This window comes from Molothrus ater, chromosome 6, assembly GCF_012460135.2.
Source record: "Molothrus ater isolate BHLD 08-10-18 breed brown headed cowbird chromosome 6, BPBGC_Mater_1.1, whole genome shotgun sequence".
NCBI lineage: Eukaryota > Metazoa > Chordata > Aves > Passeriformes > Icteridae > Molothrus > Molothrus ater.
The window spans coordinates 31,540,752-31,562,571 of NC_050483.2; the positions used below are offsets into that span (position 1 = coordinate 31,540,752).

Genomic DNA, 21,820 nt, shown 5'->3' on the forward strand with positions numbered 1-21,820 from the left:
CTTGCTCTGTTTTCTTTCACTGAGTATTTTATTTTTATAAGTAGTATTTAATTTTACCTGTAGGAATAATTGTATGATAAGAGTTGTTACAAGAAGTTATGGGTGATTTTCAGCTCAAGACATAGAACAGGAAGGTTTTTTTTCTTGTTTACATGCACATATCTGGCTTTTCAAATATTGATAAGCATTTAACCTTATCTGGGTGTAACTTAGTGATTTCAATTAGACAACTCAAGTTTTTGATTAATATAAGTGTTTGCAAGGTTAATGCTCTTAGGCATATGGAGATGTAGTTATTATATGAAAAAAAATCAATGCACAGTTTTCATACAATCATAAATGGCTTTGAATATGATTTGAACTCTTTAATTAAATGAGTAACCTTTGGGTAGGCATTCCCCCAACCCAAAGTTCTTACAGCCACATCTTTGGGAGATGTAATCAGCCTAGGAGATTCTTGTTGGCTGAAGGGGGAATTGCTTGAAGGATTCTATTTTCAGAATTGGACCTTAAACCTGAAGCTACATAAGTTAGTTTTCTGTGTTAGTTATACTCTCTTTCAAATTTTTATTCTTACGTAATATTAAAAAAGACATGTAAAAATCCTGGTCAACACTTGGGTGAACTGATAATACCAGTTTGTAGTAAATTACCTGTGGGGAGGAGAAAACAGGTATTCATTGGCTGTGGAATGTACAGCAAGTGCAGTCTGAGTGTGCCCTTCCCATCCCTGGCTTGCTCCTTCCTGCTTACACCAGTGGCTGTGCTGGCGTCAGCGTTCCTGTGGCTCTCAGCAAACCTATTTGGGAAGCTGTCATCACACACAGTGAGGGAGGAGGCACAGCAGTCAGCAGGAGTGGCTTTTATAAATGTCTGCTTAATGTCCGCTCTAGTGCAAATGTGTATTTTCCCAGGGCAAAGCCAGAGCCTAGGGGTCTAGCCTTTCCTTGCCCTTGCTCCTGTGGGCCATTTATGGGGCCATTTTCCTACAGGGTTGCACTGTTGTTGCAGTTGTGTCTATGCAATTACTTGTAGTAACATGTTGAAAATCAGATTACAGAAATATTGGAGATATAAAAAACCACCCAGAAAATCCCTCTAAAAGAGCGCTTGTTTAGTGGGTCATTCCCCCTCCACCCCTTCCCCTTTTAAAGAGTTATTTTAGCATTCCAGTTGACAGTGCAGTCCCATTAACAGCTGCAGCATTACTTTGATGTGGCAGTATTTCCTGGTATGTGGACTGAGCAATCTGCAGGGGGTGGGGCAGGAATTTCATAAACTAGCTCTGCTTCCAGAAAATTATATTGTCAAATGATGTCTTAGGTGAATTGCTCTAATGTTTACTTGTAAGAGGAGCACACTATGGAATATTTAACTCTGGAAGAAAGATATAGGAAAAAATCCTAGCATTCATGGCCATCTCTGTGGTTCACAATAGGATGGACAGCTCTCCACAGTGATGTGAACAGTTTCAACCAATCTCTGCATGTCACATGCATTATGCTACTTTCCTCTTCAAAAATATTTTCTACACTGATTTATTTGTGTCCCTTCCAACCAACTGAGCACTGTTTCAATCAGTAGAATGAGACAAATAATCTTTCTGGAGCACATGTGTAGAGCTGAGCATGGCAGTTGCTGTTTGGAATCAATTGATACTGCAGATTTTAATTTTTTCTTGTGTAATTTTAACAGCCTGACCTGAGTCCCTCAGAGCAAGATGACAAGACTCCAGGGAGACTCCAGACTGTCTGGCCGCCACCAAAAGCAAATCATGAAGAAGTAAAAGTAGGATTGAAGTACACAGAAGCAGGTAAAACAAAGTGGTGAAGCATTTGCAGAAATTAGGTTCTGACATTTGTAATCTTGTTTTATACAGAGATGGTGATAAGTCATAGTATTTTCTTATCTGGAGAAACAGACCTTATGTTTCGTATGTGTGGTTTACTGCTATTTGTTAATTCTGCATCTGATTTTTAAATGTGAATGGCTGAATATTGTACAAAATTGCCTGTATAAATTCGTGAGGAAGGCAGTGGGTTTTCTTGGTAAATTAGGTTATCCATTTCCAGTGGTATTTTGTTCAAATGAGTGACAGATTGGTGATAGTAGTTGAGTGACTGCCTTTTCTGATGCCTGGGTGCAGGGGGCAGCCCCCTGCTGAACTCTGGTCTGGCTGCAGATTTTCTTCAGGTACTGTCCAGAATGAAGACAACACCATTATTGCAGCATGTGTATGAACAAAGGAGTGCTCATATCCAGCTGGGCCACTTCTGTAGTAGCCACATATGTTGTCCTATGCAAGTGTATGAAAGGTTATGTCCAAAGTGCAATGCTAATTATCAGATAAGCTTTTCACAGAAAAATATTTCTTGGGTTTTTTTGTTATTTAGATATTTACATAACATTCTTACAAGGGAGAAAGTGATTATTTTACCCACCAGAACTCTGGTTCAAATTTATATTCTTGAATGTAAAACAGGAAGTCCTTGATATTCAGAAATTAACCATAAACTGAGGAATACTCTGAAATATTAAAGTGAAAGAACATAGGCCATCGCTTCTTCAGGTACCTGGAGATTTTAGAAAATACTACCTAGAAAGTGCAAGTAAAAAAAAAAACTTTTATACTATTTTGCTGTGAGAAATTGTTCAGGGTAATGCTGTGTGGTTCTTTCTAATTCCAGGGGATATCCATCTGACGTTTTTGAGAAGCAGTACTCCTATTTGTTCTGTCTACTACTTCTTATTGTTTAGTTGTTCTCCCTCTTTTTTCAGTTTTCTCTGCATTAATCTTTCTTTATTGTAATGTGGGAATAATAATGGAAGTGTAAAAGTTCCTGGAAGATTGAGAAAACTTGACTTGACAGAAACAACATGGTTCTAATATATAGAATTAAATTAAATAGATAGAATTGAATTTATGGTTCATCTGATTGGTCTGAATTTGGGAGTCTGTTACTTAGATGACCAGGACAGGTATTCAGCTGTTGGCAAGTCGATGTTACTCTTAGATTTTTATTATAGGCTATCTGCTTGCCATATTTAATTTTAGTAAATAAAAATTTTTCCTTCTAATGACTCTAATAATCTGTGATGAAACATATGCTTAAATAAAGAAAGAAAACTGAATTAACAAAAGCTCCAGATTCTACTACTTGTAGAGGAATTAGGTCATGCTTTCTTGAAATTTGAATAGGAAAGACAGACTGGCTTAGAGCCCATGTAAATTGTTACTCTTGTTACTGTGATATTTTGGGTGGTAGTGTCATCAGCATGTTGATGGTTTGTTTGCTAAGTCAAATTTTTAAAGACCAGATTCTGCAGTTCATTAGTTGCTCCAGCGTCTGGCAGAGGGATTTGAATGAAAACAAACCGCTGGTGATTCAGCTGGGATGAGATGTAAGCAGTGCTTTTAAAGGAAATAGGCAAAGACTGTGTTTGCATGTTAAGGCAATGTTGAGTCTGCAGTGAAGTTCTGGGTGTGCTGCAGAGATTGGCAGGTTGGTTTCTTTCAGCTACTCAGGGATGCCCAGAAAGCAGTTGTAAGTTGCACATGATGGATCACTTATTGGTTGATCTGAGGACTTGTGCCACTGTTCTAAAGCATTGTGCACAAAAATGAAATTATAGAGTCTCCTACAAGTGGAGCAAGGTGCTGTTCATGAGTTGTGGTGATACAATATACAATACAATAGGGTTCATATTCAATGCTGGTCTTATTGCTGGGATTTGTGGGGTTTTTTATGAATATGAATGTGGCAATACAGCAAAACTTCTAAATTCACATCTTCTCTCTGATAGTAGTAGGTACCTTTAAAGTGCATGTGTATGCTGGCATCTCCCCTCATGCCCCTTTGGATCCAAAATTCCCTTCCAGCCACCGATACATTAGAAGTTTCTTGACTCTCTTTTAAGAAGTGAGCTTCTTAAAAATAAGCTATAATGCAATTTAATCATCTGCATTACTTAAATTGAATCATCTAAACCAAAAACCCTATTTCTTACCTCAGTGTCTTGTCCTGACTACTACGATGAAATGAAAATTCTTGATCTCAGAGTTCAAAAATTGTGTGTGGCGGGGATGTTTGTGATTCCAGTCTTCCTCTACTGATATTCCTGTATCCATATCATAAAAATGCTGAAGTGGTTTGTTTTATTAACTTTCAATCAATAATTTCTGTTAGTGTTTTAATTTCTGTACTTAAGGGTTTCATTTACCAAAACAATAGGAATGTATATGAAAACAATAATAAGAGAATGAATTATGAGGTAAGTATTCATTTAATACAGCTTTATTTTAGGCTTAGACAAAATATATGTTCCTATCCAAAGATAAATTTGTCAACGTTCATCTTTGTACTTCTAACATGGTACACAAATATATACATATATTATGAGGTAGCATGTTTGGTTTTTTTCATTTGTCATGATAAAAAAGGATTTAAGACTGAAAATTTGAAAGTAGGAATACAGTAATCTTTTTTGCAATTCTACACTGTGTTTTACTTTGTTCATCACCATGCACTATGACAACTATGGTAGGAAGGTAGGGATATTGAGGGAGAGTATTCCTGTCTTTTTGATCTTTTCTCACCTCCTTGTCATGTTTTTCCTCATTGTTCTTGTTGCCTAGTGGAAGCAAGAAATTCAGGCTTAATTTGGCCTATGCAGCAGACATCACAATGACTCACAGCAGCTTGGAGGAGTGGCTAACTCCCTCCTGAGGCTCATAGTCTGGCTTGATGTGTGGGAAAGGAACTGAAAAGCAAATGGACATAACAAGGAACATGTGTGTGAGGCTGACTAGGTCTGTTAGGAGTACTAGAAGTGAAAGAAGTTATGGATAAAACTGAGCACCAGGGTTTTTTCATGCGTTTGGTAACTGCTTGTGCAGTTATAATATTGTCTCCTGCAGTATCCAAATCTTGAGTTGTTAACCTTGAATTGAATGGATGATGTTGCAATATTTTGGTTTAATTTATGTTTTCCTAATTCTTTAATGCATGTGTTTCCATAGAGCAAGTGGCTGTGTTGTCAACTGGCTCTCTGTAATTAGCACAAGCTGCTTGCATGGTTCTCTAGAGAAACTAGAACTTCTTTGAAGTGTGTCTAAAATAGCTGAAGTCCAGAAAGTCTGTACTACATTTATGTCCTGGGAGACTAGAAAAAGGGTACTTTAGTTTATAGTTATTCCATGGAAATAATTTCCATCAAAGACATTCCTGTGCATATATTTTTGGTCCTAAATGTCTGTTTCCTCTGCCTTCATTTTAAGTTTTTTTTTTTGCTTTTCCTCCATAATTCTTGGAGAGACTTCCCCCATTTTTAAGCATTAACTCTGACAGAAGGGTAGATCAGTCAGCCATTATGTGTGGCGAAAATATCTAGCCAGATAGAGGAGACAAATTCATGTCTATACTGAAGAAATTAATCTGTGATATTGCATCACATTGAATCCACATATAATGAATATCTCAGCTACTGTGTACCACTTGGTCAGCACTTGCAAACACATGTTCCAGAAAAGGAGTTCAGGCACGGGTTCTGCAGCTCCTGAAACTACTTATGTTTGAAGAACAGTCTCCACATTAAGGTGGTTTAGATATATAGATTCTGTTATTCCTATTAACAATACCATTTTAGTCTTCAGGATCAAACTAGTTCTCTTATATACAACAGAGAGAGTTTAGTCTTTTGCTTAGCAAAACAGAAATGTAAAAAGTAATGAGAGAGAGAAGTATATATGATGTGGGAGAAAATATTTAAAAAGCCATTTAGAAAATCAATTAATTTAGTGAGTTTTTTTTATTTTTTCATTCAGTGTTTTATTTTAAATTAAAATTTAAAACATTTAAAAACCTAATTTTCTCACAGTCTGTCTGTTCATCATCTTTAAATCTGCAGTGAGGTAATTCTGTCTCCATGGTGCCACAATTTCTAGAACAGTCTGTGAGGATGTAAGCACAATTTCAAGGTAAATTAGAAAACCAGGAGGTGCTTGATAAAGGTCTTATTAGACAAAAAAATACCTAAATGGTGAATGAAATACAAAATAGTGGCAGAGGATTAATGCTATGTCTCAAATAAATCAAATCCTTGATCCCCTGTACTCTTAGTTCCCAGCAAGAAAATCACTGTATGGCCATGATGTAGGGCCATATGCCCCAAATGCAGGGAATAACCAGTTTATGTTGGAGAAAGAGGGGTATAAGGGTTGGAACAAAAGGATGAGAGATAAGAGCATGATTTCTTATCTTCCTTTAACATAAGCTTCCTTTGTGGCCTTGAACAGTTTGTCTTTGAAAGAAAGACAATGCTTGATGTTAGGTGTCCTGAAGAAAGTTGTAACAGTGGCTACCAACAGTTGGTTTCATCCTAAGTAAAAGAAAAAAAAATAGTAATTTAGGTTTATTTCATTTCAGTGTGGTGTTCTTGGATTCTGTTATAAATTTTACTGTAGGGAATTAGATCAAGCAGTAATATAGCGAACAGGATATTTTGCATTGTTTCAAGGTAGTGCTTTAGTGATTGATTCACTGATCAATTCGATGTGACCTCAGAGTGCATAAAGTTTTTGTAAATTATTTTACAACACTTTACTGCATTATTATTGTGTAGCATGACAGGTGCATGTAATTCAGTGTTTTGTAATCAGACAGATACACATGTGTGTTCTTGAGAAGCTGAGAGTTTTATTACAAGCCAGATTTTGGTAACCATATGGTATTTTAAAATAACAATGACATTTTTTTCCCCTTACTTATGATAGCTAAAGTTATGATTTGATGGATTCAGAAGGTATTGGGCTAAGATTTACTTCGAAAATTCTAACAAAAACCATGCTCCAAAACAATCAAGCAACAATAATACCCTTTACTTTTCCCTCCCCACCTCAGCTGACAGTCATTCATACTGTGTCTCTTGAGACAGGAACAAAAAGATAGGCACTTGTGGATGATGAATATTTGTTGTTAAGATGTTTGTGTACAATTTTCAGTCTTTTTTTACTACTTTATGGAATGGCTTCAGGAAAGTTTTGGGAACCTTTCCAAGTTACAGTTTATCCATCCGTAAAATTAGGATAAGAATTCTGACCTATTTTTCAAGTCAAATTAAATTCCTTTTCTGTTTATAGGCTCTTAGCCTCAGATGGAGATGCAGAATAGGAAAGAATATTGACTTTTCAAACTTAAATCTAAAAAAAAAAGCTCAGACCAGGCACACAGTTCCAGAATGGTAAACGTACCTAAGGCCATGGGATAAAATGTCCATGCCTTCCCATACACTGAGTATTATATTTTTTCAAGGTGAGAGAGAAGAAGAGTTATGCTCCGGTTTTTCAATAAAAATCGTTGCTTTATTTTTGTTATGCATACTCTCTGTAGTAATTTTAGGAGACCTATTGTTTTTGAGTCTGGGTGCATGTTTTTCAGGTGCCTAACAAGGACAGGTTTTACAGAATCCAGAGCCGTGTCTGGATAGACATACATGTGTAGCCACGGATACAAGCACGCTTGAGATTCACATACAGAACAGCTTTAGTCTACTTGGAGTAGAAAGCTGATTTCTAAGTTTAATATTTTCCTAGTGAGAAGATTAATCTGTTGCCTGCATATAATGAAGGCAAATTGTGTGAATTATTTCTTTTACTGTGGTTTTCATTTTGAGATATAGACTGTACTATGCCCCTGAGCAATCCAATTTTGCCAAGACCCAAAAGTCACAGGGTTTTACGAGATGATTCTTGTTATATAATTGAAACACAGTGAAAGAGCCATTGTGTACACAAGAAGAATGACTTTGTATTTTATTTCCATGGTTCTATTTTGAAATATATGAAGCCCTTTGTGTAAAAGAAATGCCTCTGAGTTTTACTGAATTCCCTTTCCTGTTCTTCAGTCTCACTGTTTGCTTGTTGTGATGCTATCTGAAAATTTGCACCTGCATTTAGAACTGATGTTTGGATTTCTTTTCAGTTAAATTCAATATCAGCCCTGCCAGGGTTGCTCCCTCTGCTATGGCACAGACATATACTCTGAATAAATCTGTTCCTCATGTGTGCTGTTAAAAGAGTTACTTGTTTACCATATTGCATTGGTGAATGTGATCCTGTAATAGATTGGTTTTGTAAAAATGAAGTAGGATGTTTATTGAGAAAGAATTCGTGTTGAATGTCCCCAGCAGCAGTACCTCTAGTGTTGCCTTTCTGGGAGGGTGAAATGACAAGCGAAACTATTCATCTCTGCTATCAGGTAAATGAGCTGTAACTGTAACCCCTCACAGCTGAGCAATGGTCAGGCAGATAAGTTACTCAGGTGACTGCTTTTGAATAGTGCTTTATACTGCTTTGCAATCAGAAAGAGGAGTAACTGTTTTCTTCCTTTCCATCACAGACAATCAAGAGGATGCTGTTTTTTCCAGCACTGTTTTTTTGTGGATTCAGTTCTATTATTCTTGGGGAATTCAGTGGCTATTGTTAAGATACTTCATGTCCTGTGGTAGGCTTACTCTGTGTTTGTATTATTTAAATATCTGGACAGTATTGGGATACTGGACTATTGGCTTGTTTTGGGCTGTTTATTTTCCACAAGTCCCTCTTCATTTGTTTCCTTTTCTCATGTCTGCCATATTTTCACCGTATGGGAATCTTTACAGTGCTGAGAATTTTTGAAATTTTAGGTTTGGAGGGTTCTTCCTTATCTTAAAAATGAAACAAAAAAACCCAAAACCAAACCAAAAATTAAGCTCAAGTGAAGGATATCTGCTCATTTCCCAGTCTGTGGATTTGGCATACTTACATGGAAGGAATTATGGATCTGTAAAACAGTTCAATTTTACTGTAACTAAAGCAGAGAGGATGGGTAGGAGTAGATAGAATGGGGTTGAGGGAAGGAGGATTAGAATCATGTTTTCAAACAACATGAAGTATTACTTTTATCTGATCTTCTATCCCTAAAAAATAGGTAATTTTGTGAATTTCTTTGAGCATAAATAAAATTTAATTTCCTAGTTATAAAAGGATGCTTAAATGCAGCTATGCTTTATAAAAACCAGTCCAAGACAGAACAACTTAAATTGTGAAAGTTTCTTGTGTGTATTTTTATTGAAACAAAAGCCTGAAAATTTGCTGCTAATTTATGACTGTAGCCTGGGAGAGCCTGGAAGGTCGCATCAATACATCTGTAAAAATAAATAAAAAGTAATTTAAAAAGTGTAGCTGTGGTGAGTAGGTTCCCTTCTGACATCCGGTGGTTAAAGATGAGAACTACATGGGGAAATAGAGGAGGAAACATATGCTGTAGTAAAGGGGAGTATTGAAAGTGGGACCAAGGGTTACCACGCAGGGAGAAAGCATTGAGAAACTTTCACTATTCTGAAATTTAATGAATCAGTGCAATTATAAGTTAATGATTTTCTTTATACTGCAGGGTGTGGTACATCTCAAGAAAGGTAGATTGCACTCAAGTTTTCTAGCTTTTGTTCTCTAATTACCTTTAAATTGTGTTAACATTATTTTGCATGTTTCCACACACCAAGTTTAATATGTATGGCTTTTTACAAAAATGAGTGTACTGACCACAAGCGGCTATATAGCTCATTTAACTTCAAAGCTTCTGCTTTCTACATGAAGTTTTGAGATTATGGCAGAGAAGTTTCCTAAATTGCTGTGTAAAGTTTGAGGAGTAACCCATCTACTTGAAATGTGAGTTATGGAGATTTCTGTGGGAAAGGTTTTCATGTAAGATTTTATTTAAAATTATTTAAGTAGGTTAGTTCTTTTATTGCCAAAGAAGAAAAGGCAATTCTTGCATTGCACAGTTGTGAACACAATAGTATAATACTGAATAATATTTGAATGTGTGTATTTGCTTTTTGCAACAGTTTTGAAGAGTGAAAATTTCCCTTTAAAACATTGTGACCCACCCTATCCAGTATTTCTGGGGTTGTAAGTTGAATTTTCAGGTCAGCAGATTGACCAGGGAATGGTTGTATCTTTTCTTTTAGAAATGTCGGTGAAGAGTGCAGCACACTCAGTATTATAAGATTTTCATGAACATATATTGAGTACATTTGTAAGCATTGTTGTTGCTTTGTGTTCAGAAAAGTTCTGTGTGATGATAAAACTGAACATACATTAGACATTTTGATTATGTAGGTTGTCCAAAACATCCAAATTTTATTTCATTATCAGTTTTCTCTGCATTAGGAAAAGCACACGTGCTTTAGTGTGTATTTTCTTTGCAAAACAGTGAAGCATGTCTCATACTTTACTAATCATGAAGAATATTTTTTTGTTTTATGTTTTATTTCTGCCATCTGCCACCTGGTGGCATATTTTGTCTGTCACATATGTCAGCAATATCAGTCACTGCTATTGCACAGTCTAAAATCTTCTTTTTTAAATGCATGTTTTGGAAATGAAAAACAGAATGAGGAATTCTTCAAAGTGTTCCCACCCCAAACTTCTGTCTTCTAATCAGACTGTAAGGAATTAATCTCTTAGAAAAGTCTAAGCTTTCTGATCTGCTTTGGTCTCCTTCCCTTAAGACACAACATGAAAATACGATAATGAGTGAGCATGATTGTTATTTCCAATTGTAAGTCTTGAGGAATGAATAAAATCATCATATGATATTCTGTGTATGCATCAAGCTGAGAGCTTTACAGAAATATTTCTAAGTGTATTCGGTTTGTGTGCCCTGGTTTTGGTACTGGGGGCTACTACAGAGGTGGCTTTGTTTTCATTGTGTTGCATGTGACCCATGGTTAACCAAGGAACACCCATGGGATATTTTTACATGGTAGAAATTTATTTAAGTACTTGCTATTTGATTTTGGTTTTATTTGATAGGCTGAGCTAGTGTTTAGCAACACTTCAGAAATTTGGCAGTAAACAAGCAGTTCATAATTTTTTGCAAGACAAAATAACATAAGGGGGAGCTTCGAATACCAGCTCAGTTATATATTTTTAGTAATGAAATGAAAAGCAGAGGGTGTGCAAGACTACCTGCTAGAATATGAAGCTAATGAGTGTAAAGTGCAAGTTCTCTGAGTGAAGCTTAAATACAATCTTACTTATGCTTTTGTCTCTAGCTCACCTAAAGCTTTACAAGGAGGGACCACCAGGTGGGTGGAACAGTATAATGTTGTCTGTCTCTGTCTACTCTTTGGTCTCTCTTGTTACCATAAAGGTCATATTTATCTTTCCTTGATGGAATAGAAGTGATAAAGTCTGAGTCTGCTATATCTACCACTGTTAAGAACTAAAAACTTGTTAAGACTACAGAAGTTCTATAAGACATCAGGAACTGTTTTCAGAATTCTAGCTTGTGGAACTTCAGTTTCAATGGCTGCTCTCCCACTAAAGTGAGTGGAATTTAGGTTACTTTCTTCTTGTTCTCACATTAGACATGTTGTAATTTGGTAGTGGTTTTTTTTTTTTTTTCTCTAAAGTCTTTGGAGCAAAGACAGTAGTGAAAATTGACATGCTCATAGATCTTAACATTAGAGTTACGGAAAACTATTTGGACATACACTGATCCTTATTCAGAACAACAGCACATGTAAGGCTGACAAAGAAATACGGTAAAATCCCATTGACAACCATGTGAGAGTTAATTAAATACTAACTGACAATGGCCTTAGTAATCATAGATTCATAGTATATTAAGGGATTGGAATAGATCTTAAAGATTATCTAGTACCAACACCCCTGCCATGGGCAGGGCTGCCTTCCAGTAATGAATCAGTAGGGTTATCTTTTGAAGGAAAAGGAGGTTTAATTGTCCTTTAAGAAAAAGAATTAACTATATTAACCTGATATTTGGAAGTTTATTTCGCTTATAACCCCTGCTGTGTCTTTGTTTTCTTACTCAGTTTTATACCCACCAAGAGCAGGACATGCGGAGCATTGGCCTTTTCTGGATTTTAAGTGAAGCTTAAGAAAAATATTTTGAACAAATGCTCGTGACTCAGAAGCTCCTTTTAAGCAGCTCTTTTGAATTATCAAATTATAGAATCATAGAATATGATTGGGTGTGAAGGGACCTTAAAGATCCTCTAGCTGCAACTCCCCTGTTAGGGCCAGGGACACTTCCCACTAGCCCACGTAGCTCAATATCTCATTCAACTGGTCGAGTCACTTTTGCAGTTGTTTGCTGAAGTAACTGGCAATACTGAATAAGGCATGTTTCAAAGCATTTATATTTTTCTCTGTATGTTTATTCATTGGGTAATTTCCTGTTGTCATGCTTTTCATAGAATTACAAAATAGCAATCTACTGATTTAAAACTTTGTTGGGATTAAGATTTGTTTTTGTTTTTCTTTTTTTTCTTGATCCTTTTTTGTAATTGAGTTAGGAATACTAGATGTTGGTGAGGATTCAGTGTGATTATCTTATAAGATTTAAAAACAAACCTTATGACCAGGATAAACTCTTCTTACATTATGTCAGTGAAGAACTACTTCTTAATTCTACCATGAAACACCATTTAGATGATGATGTGAGTAGATATCATATTAGAAGAAATAAATCCAAAGTACTTTGAAGCCCTCCTGTTCCCTTTGAAGTTTCATAATGACAGTCTAATCATGTTTGTCACAGCTGCATGGATACTTCGTAGGAAATAAGACGGTGTTAAGGCAATTTTGCATTAATTAAAGCAACTTGTACTGGAACTTGTTAGAATTTCCCTGCACATGCCATTAGTGATCTTAGGTTAGGGAAGTTCTATTGTCTGTATAGACTACCATTAAATGGACTTTTGAGCAGTCTGGTCTGAGACACCTTCCTCCCTCACAATTCAATTGCAAGCATTTCCTATTTTCCTCATGTCCTAGTTTCACCCAGGACCCTAATGTTATTTGATACCACCTTATATCATTGTTGGGGAGGTGGGAGAAAGGGACTCCAGCTTCCAGTCAAAAAAAGCATGGCAGGAGAGGGGAAGCCATGCTCCATTGTTCATTGTCTCAGGATCCAGGGTGAGCATTTTTGCATGTGAATCACCCTCAGTCTTGTATTCTTTTGTTATTAATATTGTTACCATTACTATTCCTGTTCTTATCTCATTGCTGTTTCCAGTAAACTGTTCATATCTCAACCTGTGATCTTCATTTTTGACATCTCCAAATCTCAACTCCATCCTGCTTCAGCGGGAAGTGAAAGGAAGAACAAGAGAGCTGTGTGTCATTTGGGGGAGTCTTGGTGGGGGCACTGGACTGGGGAGTGCCATTCCTAAATCTCACTCAAAGTGGGCTCTTCGTCACAGGACTCTGGTGGTGGTGCAGAGTTTTGTAGAAACTCTTAGGTACCTAAAGTTGGAGGCCACTTGTGTTATTTCCTGCCTGCTGGGAAACCAGGCAAGTGGGCAAAAGCACTTCAGTATTGTAACTCAGCTTTCCCTGTAGAAACCATGGTCCCAAATGGGCTCACAGAAATTACAGGTATGTTGCCTGGAGAGCATGTTTATCCTAAAAGGTCAGGAAAAATAATAAAGCTGAGCAGTTGGGGCAATAAATATTGTTGCATTTGTTCATATTCAGATACCAAAAGCCTATGAATACTAGAATATTCTGCTTGTTTAGATACTTGGCTTTTATGATTGTTAAGGGTAGATTCAAGCAGTCCTGTGTTACACATTTTATTTGCAAGATTAGCTTTCAGGACCAAGATTTTAGAAAATGCACTGCTTTAAAAATTAGCCCAATATATTGAATGTATGTTCCTTGTTTCAAGTTTTTTGTGTTTAAATTTAAAACTCATGAAGTACAATAACTATTGAAAAGATTGTGCTTTTTGTATAACTTAATCAGGATAAGCTGTCCATCAATGGCAGCTTTCCCGTATTGGACTACTTTTTTCCCTATATGTAAGTTTTGGTATCTGTCAGCTTTCTGGGTTCCAGGTACTTTTTAATTTAAAAATTGCTATTCAAGAGAACCTGAATAAAACTTCTGGTGCCATACCTATGTACCATACCCCTAATGTTCTTTGTGTATTTGTACAGTTTTCACTCTAGCAGATGTTGATGTCTATAAGGGTATAGGCATTTGTCCACTGTTTCACAGAGCGTGATACTCTGTTGTTTCACACAGTAGATGTTTGTGATTCTATAACAAATTCCATGTCTGATGCTGTACAGCACTTTAAGCTCTTTGTTCACATCGTGTCTATCTTCCTTATTCAACCATTTTGAACTGTTTGGGGTTGCAGCTTCAGTTTTTCCATTGTGCTTCAACAAAAGTTATTTATCTGTTCACATACTATGTTTGATAAAATTACAGGACACAGAGTTACTTCCTCCTTGCACTTGGTAGCTAGTTAAAACACAATTTTATTTCCTTCTTGCAGCCCATTACTTATGTAGATGTTAATTCCAGGCTTTAACTGGAGTATTTCAAATGTTGTAGTACCTAATGATGAAGAAAATAATGTATTTTCCAGATGGACTGGTATTGTTTTAGTTCGTGTTATCTTTATATGATCCATATTGACAACATACTTTAAAATCATGAAGCAGACTGATAGCAAACATGACAGTAGGGAAGGAAGGTTATCCTGTTTGCACTGGTTCTGTCTTTGCAATGTTCAATGCTAAAGTAATTTTTTAAAAATCAGATAAAATACTAATTAGATTTACTTCTTCCTGCAGTTGCACGTAAGCAGAACCAAATATAGCATGGCTGGAAGTTATGATACTTTCTAATATTGACTGTATCAACGTTTGGCAGAACAGGATCATGATAATTATGTAGTTCATCACTTCAAAAATTGTGGTTTATTTTTTCCCAAGCACCTTATAAGAACATGCAGTTGAACAAGGAAATATGAAATATATATGTTACTATCAAAAACCATTTAGCAAGCTACTCATTAGGAAAAAAGTAAGACAAAAAACTGTAATAAAAGAATAGAATTGAACTGGAAAAGTAAGAGTTGAGAATTTGCAGCTGATGCAAAGTTAGTAGAAGTAGGGAAGACCTGAATGCAAATTTAGCATTCTCTCATCAGAACGTTATCTGCTGGCTATGGCAAAAGTGCAAGTAAATGGAAATAGATTATTTTTTTTACAATGAATAATTGATTTATTTTTCCAACAACAACATAGAAAAAGGAAATTTTGCATTTTCATGTCACTATATATCTTTAGTCATCACTGAGGTCTCTATACATTTTCCTATGTACTTTGCCAACTTTCAGATTACCTTCAAAAACGTTTTAGTGAAGCATTTTACAATGACATGATATTATGTTGCTAGCTATCAGCAAATGTAACAAATATTTGTTTAAGGCTTGTTAATGTGTTTCTGCTTCATCTCACTATCTTAGAAAAAATGATCAGTTTTATGAAAGTTTGCTTTAGCTTCAGTGGGTTATAATTATTGATTGCAGGTAGCATCAGGTTACAAAAATAAAGAAAATCAAGAATATGTCCCAGTGGGCAACAGCTTACATGATCTATTACATTTTTCTTGGGATGGCATGCTCTGAAAACAAAGGAAAAAGTAGTAAATTAGAAGTAGTAAATAAAAACTGAGACTCCAAGCTGTTTGGAGTGGAATCTGTGCAATGGGATTGTTTACTTTTTTGCTTGATTGCCCTTTGCAAATGAGTGACTTTTAAAATTATTTTCTCAGTAACAAAATCCTAATTTGCATGTGGTAATTTTTTAGGATTGGTGCATTTAGCACTTGCAATCTGATTTTTATCTGATTTGTCTCAAAAGTCCTTAGGAGTAATATCTGCTTAAAGGGAAGATAAATTTATGCTCTACAGCCACTGTCTTCTTGCAGGCACATTGGAGGCCGGGCAAGTACAACAGGATATTTGTAGAATCAGCCTTCTGTTATGTGTCATAATAAAAGAATTTAAAGCTTCAGCAAATTGACATTGAGGTGTTTGAGCATGTCCAGGGCAGCAAAACTGATGAAGGATCTGGAATGTAAATCCTATGAGAAGCAGCCAGTGTAGCTGGGGTTGTTTGTTCTGGGGAAAAGAAGGCTCAGGGGAGACCTATTGCTCATTACCTGCAAGAAGGTAGTAGCCAGGGGTTGGTTTCTTCTCCCAGTCAACTAGTGCTAGGATAAGGTGAAATGGCCTCAAGTTGCACCAGGGGAGGTTCAGTTTGGGTATTAGGAAAAGTGTGGTTAAGCACTGAAACAGGTCACCACCCCTGGAAGTATTCAAAAAATAAGTAGATATGTCACTTCTTGATACGGTTTAATGGTCATGGAGATACTTGCTCAAAGGTTGGACTTGATCTTGGAGGTCTTTTCCAACCTTAATGATTCTTTGATTTTATGAAAATGCAACCCCCCCTGACATTGCACAAACTAGGTAAAGAGTCACCTTGTGACACGAGGATCAGCTTGGACCTATAATGTAGGGTGTAAAAATGAGATAGCTGGGTGGTGCATGATATCAGGATCAGTCTGAGCACACATTGAAACACAGAAAGGTCTGACTAAACATCAGGAAATTATTTCTCACTGTGAAGGTGACTGAGAAACTAGCACAGGGTGCCCAGAGAGGATGAGGAGGGTCAAGATTCCTGGAAGAATTTAAAAACTATTTGGACATGGTCCTAGGCAGCCAGCTCTGGGAGAGGTGGGGGTGCAGACCAGAGGTCCCTTCCAGCCTCAGCCATTCTGTGGTTTGTGATTAGAAGCTTTTCTCCCTGTCAGTCTGGAAGGTCCCTAAGGTAGGGCAGCACCAGGAAGTGGGAGGTGCAGTTCAGCTGCAGCCTTGTGTCTGGGCTAGTGCTGAGACCTGCCCTCAGGTGTTCATGTGTCTTGGCTAACAAGGCCAAATGAGTTCCAGTGGTTATGTGAGAATCAGGCTGGCTACAGAGCCATATCAGATTTCTTCAACTCTGGCATTGTTAATTTTTAACCTAGATAAATCATCCAGTGATACGTTGGTATTTCTGGATTTTATGTGTAGTCTACATGAATTTTTTTAGTTAAATGGAATTTAAGAATTAAGTAGCTTATAAAGCCTGACTTATATTTTGTTTCTCCTATAGTTCCTTCTGTTAAAATGTCGTTATTGTTTACTTTGCTGTTTTGATTTTTACCACCCTAAGCAGCATTCCAGCACCACTGCATAGTTAAACTTCATTATTCTGTTTCCAGTATGTTAAGGAACTGATTTTTAGAATTGCATTAATGAAATTATTTTTTCTAGTCAAATTCTTCAACGTTTTAATGATTCTGATTGCCATCTCTGTATACAGGTTGTTTTCTTAAAATGTTAACTATCTGTGTACTAAATTAAGGTGACCTCACAAAACATAGAAAAGGAATGGTCATGAGTTACTTTATATTATGCAAGGCAATATAATTTTGATGTGATTTGCATTATAATATTTTGTACAGAAAAATAAACATTTGCTTGAGAATTAAAGTACTTTGCTGGGTGTCAGCTTCTATCCAATAGATAGTTTCTTCTAGTTAAAAATAATAAAATTAGAAACTTATGCTGTTGAATGTCAGTTTATATCATTGTAAACAATCTATAAAATCTGTTACAGTATATCAGTGTATGATGCACTTGCTTTTATGCAATAGCAGTGTTTTAAGAAAATAGTTTCTATTATTAATTCTCATAGCTTAGTACTTTCTAAGCATATTTTTAAGGAATAACAAAATGGTAAAAGAATTGCTATTCTCTGTCTTCTGCTTTAGAACAAAGTTTAAACAAAACAATCTCTAGAACTTGTTTCAGAACTTTCAGCTAGAAGCAATGAAAAACACATGCCAACAATTACATATACTTAATTTTTGTTAAAAAAAATTAAATTCCTGTGCAATGTTAGATTTCATTCATAGGGGTTCTTCCATCATTCTTTAATTGCATAAACATTTGTGCCAAGATAAAAAAATAAGCAACAAAGGGTTGGGAATGGGTAGACATGGTGAAATATCTGCTTCTGGTCCTAGTGCAGGTCTGTGTTATCATAGGTGAATTATGACTCTCTTACCCAAATCTCAAAGAATTTTAATCATTGGGCAATTTCTACATAGAAAGTAGATCTTTTGTTAAGATAGATCTGTATCCTACTATTAGCTAAACTAAGAACTGATTGTTAGGAGCATTTTCAAAGCCTGTTATTTGCTTCAGTTATCATGTGACACTAAGAGCTAACCTTCAAGTTAGGACATTCATAAGGTTCATGCCCTGCACACTGAGTGCTTAAGGCAGCTGAGGTGCCAGAAGGGTCACAACTTTTTCTGGAGACCTGAGGCAATTGTTTTATATTCTGTTTAGGTGAATGGATATGCAGAGCCTGTATCCATAGGTAATATCAACCAGTCAAAGGAATTTACAGCAGAAAATCTAAAAGTTTGTAGACCTAACCAGCTGTGATTCCAGCAGAGCAGTCAGGCGATTCTCTTATGCCTGAAAGCTCTTAAGTAGAGACCTGCTAGAGGGCAAGGAGAAGTTTAGCTAGATACTAAAGCTAGCTGGAATCACAAGGTTTTTATTTTACACTGTATAAAATATTGATCCCCTTTCCTTTTGATTTTATGTATCAGTTCAGCTGCTTGATTATAACTTCACCTGTGTTTGGAAAAAATCCACGTATACATGACGTGGAAGCTTTACATTAAAAGCTTCCATGTCATGTGGAATTCATGGTGATGATCAAGTTACCTTTTCTTTCCTCTTTCCTTCATGTGCTCTGAAGAGAAAAAGGAAAAAAAAATAAAGAGCAGATAAGCACTGAAATATTTTATTTATCTGGTATTTTGGTCCATACTTTGATACTGTAATGCTATTTTGTTAGTTCTTCTGTTGAATGGGTCATGCAGACCCTTAGTCTTAGAGACCATTGACAATAAAATTTAAATTCTTTGGCCTATCTTCAAACCTTGTTTAAATTAGGATTTAGTTGAGGAGGCAGAAGCCAAGCCAGAAAACTGGAAACAGGCTTTTGGATAAATTTTGATTTGAAAGCAGATGGAAGTGGGACTTTGGTCATCTAGCAACAGGCTCCAGTCACTTGTTTAGGAGGTCTGTAGCTTCTGGGCCAGTGTCTTACCAAAGACTCTCTTAAGGTCTCCTAAAGCCTTACACCGGTGTTTTGAAGGGGTTTCTGTTTCTTCATCTGCCAAATGCAGGCATGGTATGGATTAAGGGGAACCATAGTATTAGTGGTCCTAGAGGTTTCATAAATCTATGCCATCACTAAACCTGCATGATCAATGCCTGGCCTCCTCATTTTTTTCACTGCTGCTTTAAATTTCTCTGGCTTTCAGTTTCATACTCTCAGCCTTTGGATTTTGTTGTATTCTTGCTAAATGGCAGAGCTATCCTGTATGTCATTCACAGTATTCTGTACTTAAACTCTGTGATTATTCTTCATACGATAGAATTAAGAGAAAGAATTCTTTGTTTCTCACTGTTTGGTACCTTCTAAGGTCTTCATTTGTATTTGTGATTGCTATTTTATCCAGTTTGACTGTGTATAGTGATTGTATGTTTGTCCATTTAAATCACTGTACTTGATGCATGTTGTTTTAGAATTCAGGTGAGGGTGTGTGTATGCATGCATGTGCATGTCATAATATCTATCAGTTCCACATTTATTTGCAAAATAAGGCAAAACTATAGTTTCCTTTTGTTATTTCAGTCTGTCATATTTTTTCCCCCATTTTCCCTTCTTAGCATGGAAGACCTCTACTTTATCCTCTTCTGTCAGAAACACCATGGAAAATCTGGTCATGTGGTCTTAGAAAAAAATGCTAATTACTGTGTTCAGATTTTCTTTTCCATCACCACCACAAAAGGTCATTTATTTGAGAGCCTACACCTGCATTCTGGACCCAGTGGTGTTGTATGAAATATTCTATGCTGAAGATGGCACATTGTTTTCTGACTCTAAGGGAATCTACTTTTTTTATTTCTACAGAGTACCAAGCTGCCATTCTGCATTTAAAGAGGGAACACAAAGAAGAAATTGAAACATTAAAGGTATAATTTTGTAATTATATATTTCCCTGTCTAGTGCATTTTACAGATTTAAGTGCTGCAAATATACACTTTCTATCAAATGTTAAGAATTGAATTCTTTCTTTCTAGAAGTTGTTTTCAGTTGACTGCCAGCTCAGCTAAAACTAATTTTGTTAAAATCTATACCTGCACTCATAAATGATGTCTGAAAGCAGTTTTATTTGTTTCCTCTTTGTAATTCTCCTTATTGTTGTTCTGTTAAATTCTTCCTCCTAACATAGCAGTGCAGTATTGGCACTGGTGTTTAACTGCTTACTCTTTCTCAGTGAAACATACTTCTGTAGAAGCAATTTTCTGTAATTTTAACAGGAAAATAAGCATGTGTGAGACTTTCTGAAGTTTAGTATTGAGCACTCTGTATTGATGTCTGCTCTTTTAAAGTGTAAACTTGACCAACTAGTTATCAAAATCAGAAATAACACAGTTTAGTATTAGAACTCACTTTCCCTTGGCTGTGGTAAGGAAAGTGAAATATTACAATAGAGTGTTTTTATCATAAAAACAGGAATTTGAATGGCAGTATAACTGAATTTGGTGGTCACCCCTAGGTAAAATTACCAGCATCTTCCCTTTCTCACCAGTTATGATATATTCTTAAGTATAGCTGCACTGTGTTCTAATACAGGTTCCTATGCCAAATCGTTAGTGGTCATCAATTACAAAACATTCAGTATTTCCTTCATCATCATTAAAGCAAATAGAATGGAAAATAAACAGATTTGCTAGCATGGGAATTCTGATAATCCAGTACATTGATACATTAACAGTGTCATTAGGCAGATCACATTGTATAATGCAACGTATTGAAATTTACGTTATAAAATTTCAGGGGGAACATAGAATGGGGCAATAAAATGGTGTCATGGTTTAATGTTATACTTTGTTGCCTTTTATTCTTTAATGGCATAACAGAAAAATATGATGGTAAGTATCCGAACTATGGGAAATTCTTGGGTTAAATCTGATTTTATGCTATGCACTGAAGGAGCCTACAGACAGGAATTTCTTTTAAGCAGCTCTTTTGCAAACAGATCCAAACTCATTATGAGGTGTTTATGAAGGTTTGATTATCATACTTTCTCTGCAAAAGGTTAGGTTAGGAGTTATCAGATCATTGGTCTTTGTTATTCTTAAAAGGTCTAGAGAAATGTTAAAATTATGGAAGTTATATGTATGGGAAAGTTCTCAAAATATTACTGAATTGTCCTCTGAAAGTGAAAGTAAGCAACATTATCTAGGTTCTGTTCCTTGAAACCTGTATATATTGGCTTACAAGTGAGTGATACTTTTATTCTTTAGCATTAGAAAGTGCCCTGTACTTTTGTTCTATTTCTTATTTTGTAGGGTTTTTTTCTTGAGTATGTGAACAGGAATTCCAGATTGGTTTTAATTCTTCAATATTTGTTATCACTGTGTTAATTTCCTATAAACTTTATACAGAATACCCAGAGTGCAGCCAGGGCTTTACCCGTACCACTAGTTTCTGGGGGTTGGTGCTGAATCTATGAGACTGAAGTTTCTGTGAATGCAGCAGTCTTGAAAGATGCACAACAATCACTGGGTAGGGAGGGCATATGACTGTACTGTATTTCCTTTTGCCATCTTTATGTTATCACCAAAACTTGAAGCTTTGTTCGTTTTTCTGATATCACTTGAATTCAGTTTTTGTCATGTGTATACTTATAAAGATTATAACATGTATTACACCAAGTCAATTACTTATGAATCTGCACCATCTCTTCTTGCATGACAATCTGCGTAACACTTAACTCTTGAAAGGTTAATTAATGTATATAATT

General features: G+C 36.0%; 1 protein-coding gene across 5 annotated transcripts in view; it reads left to right on the top strand.

The window, feature by feature from the left end:
- Window positions 1-21,820, top strand: part of FMN1 (formin 1) — a 176,481-nt gene that overhangs the window by 48,100 nt on the left and 106,561 nt on the right. For 3 of the 5 annotated variants that reach the window (XM_036384216.2, XM_036384217.2, XM_054515197.1), the window contains exons 4-6: window positions 1,696-1,813; window positions 11,098-11,130; window positions 19,921-19,982. In XM_036384216.2, the coding sequence (XP_036240109.1) occupies window positions 1,696-1,813; window positions 11,098-11,130; window positions 19,921-19,982 (213 nt within the window). The remainder of the gene's footprint in view (window positions 1-1,695; window positions 1,814-11,097; window positions 11,131-19,920; window positions 19,983-21,820) is intronic. The other 2 variants (XM_054515198.1, XM_036384220.2) reach the window with 1 other exon arrangement.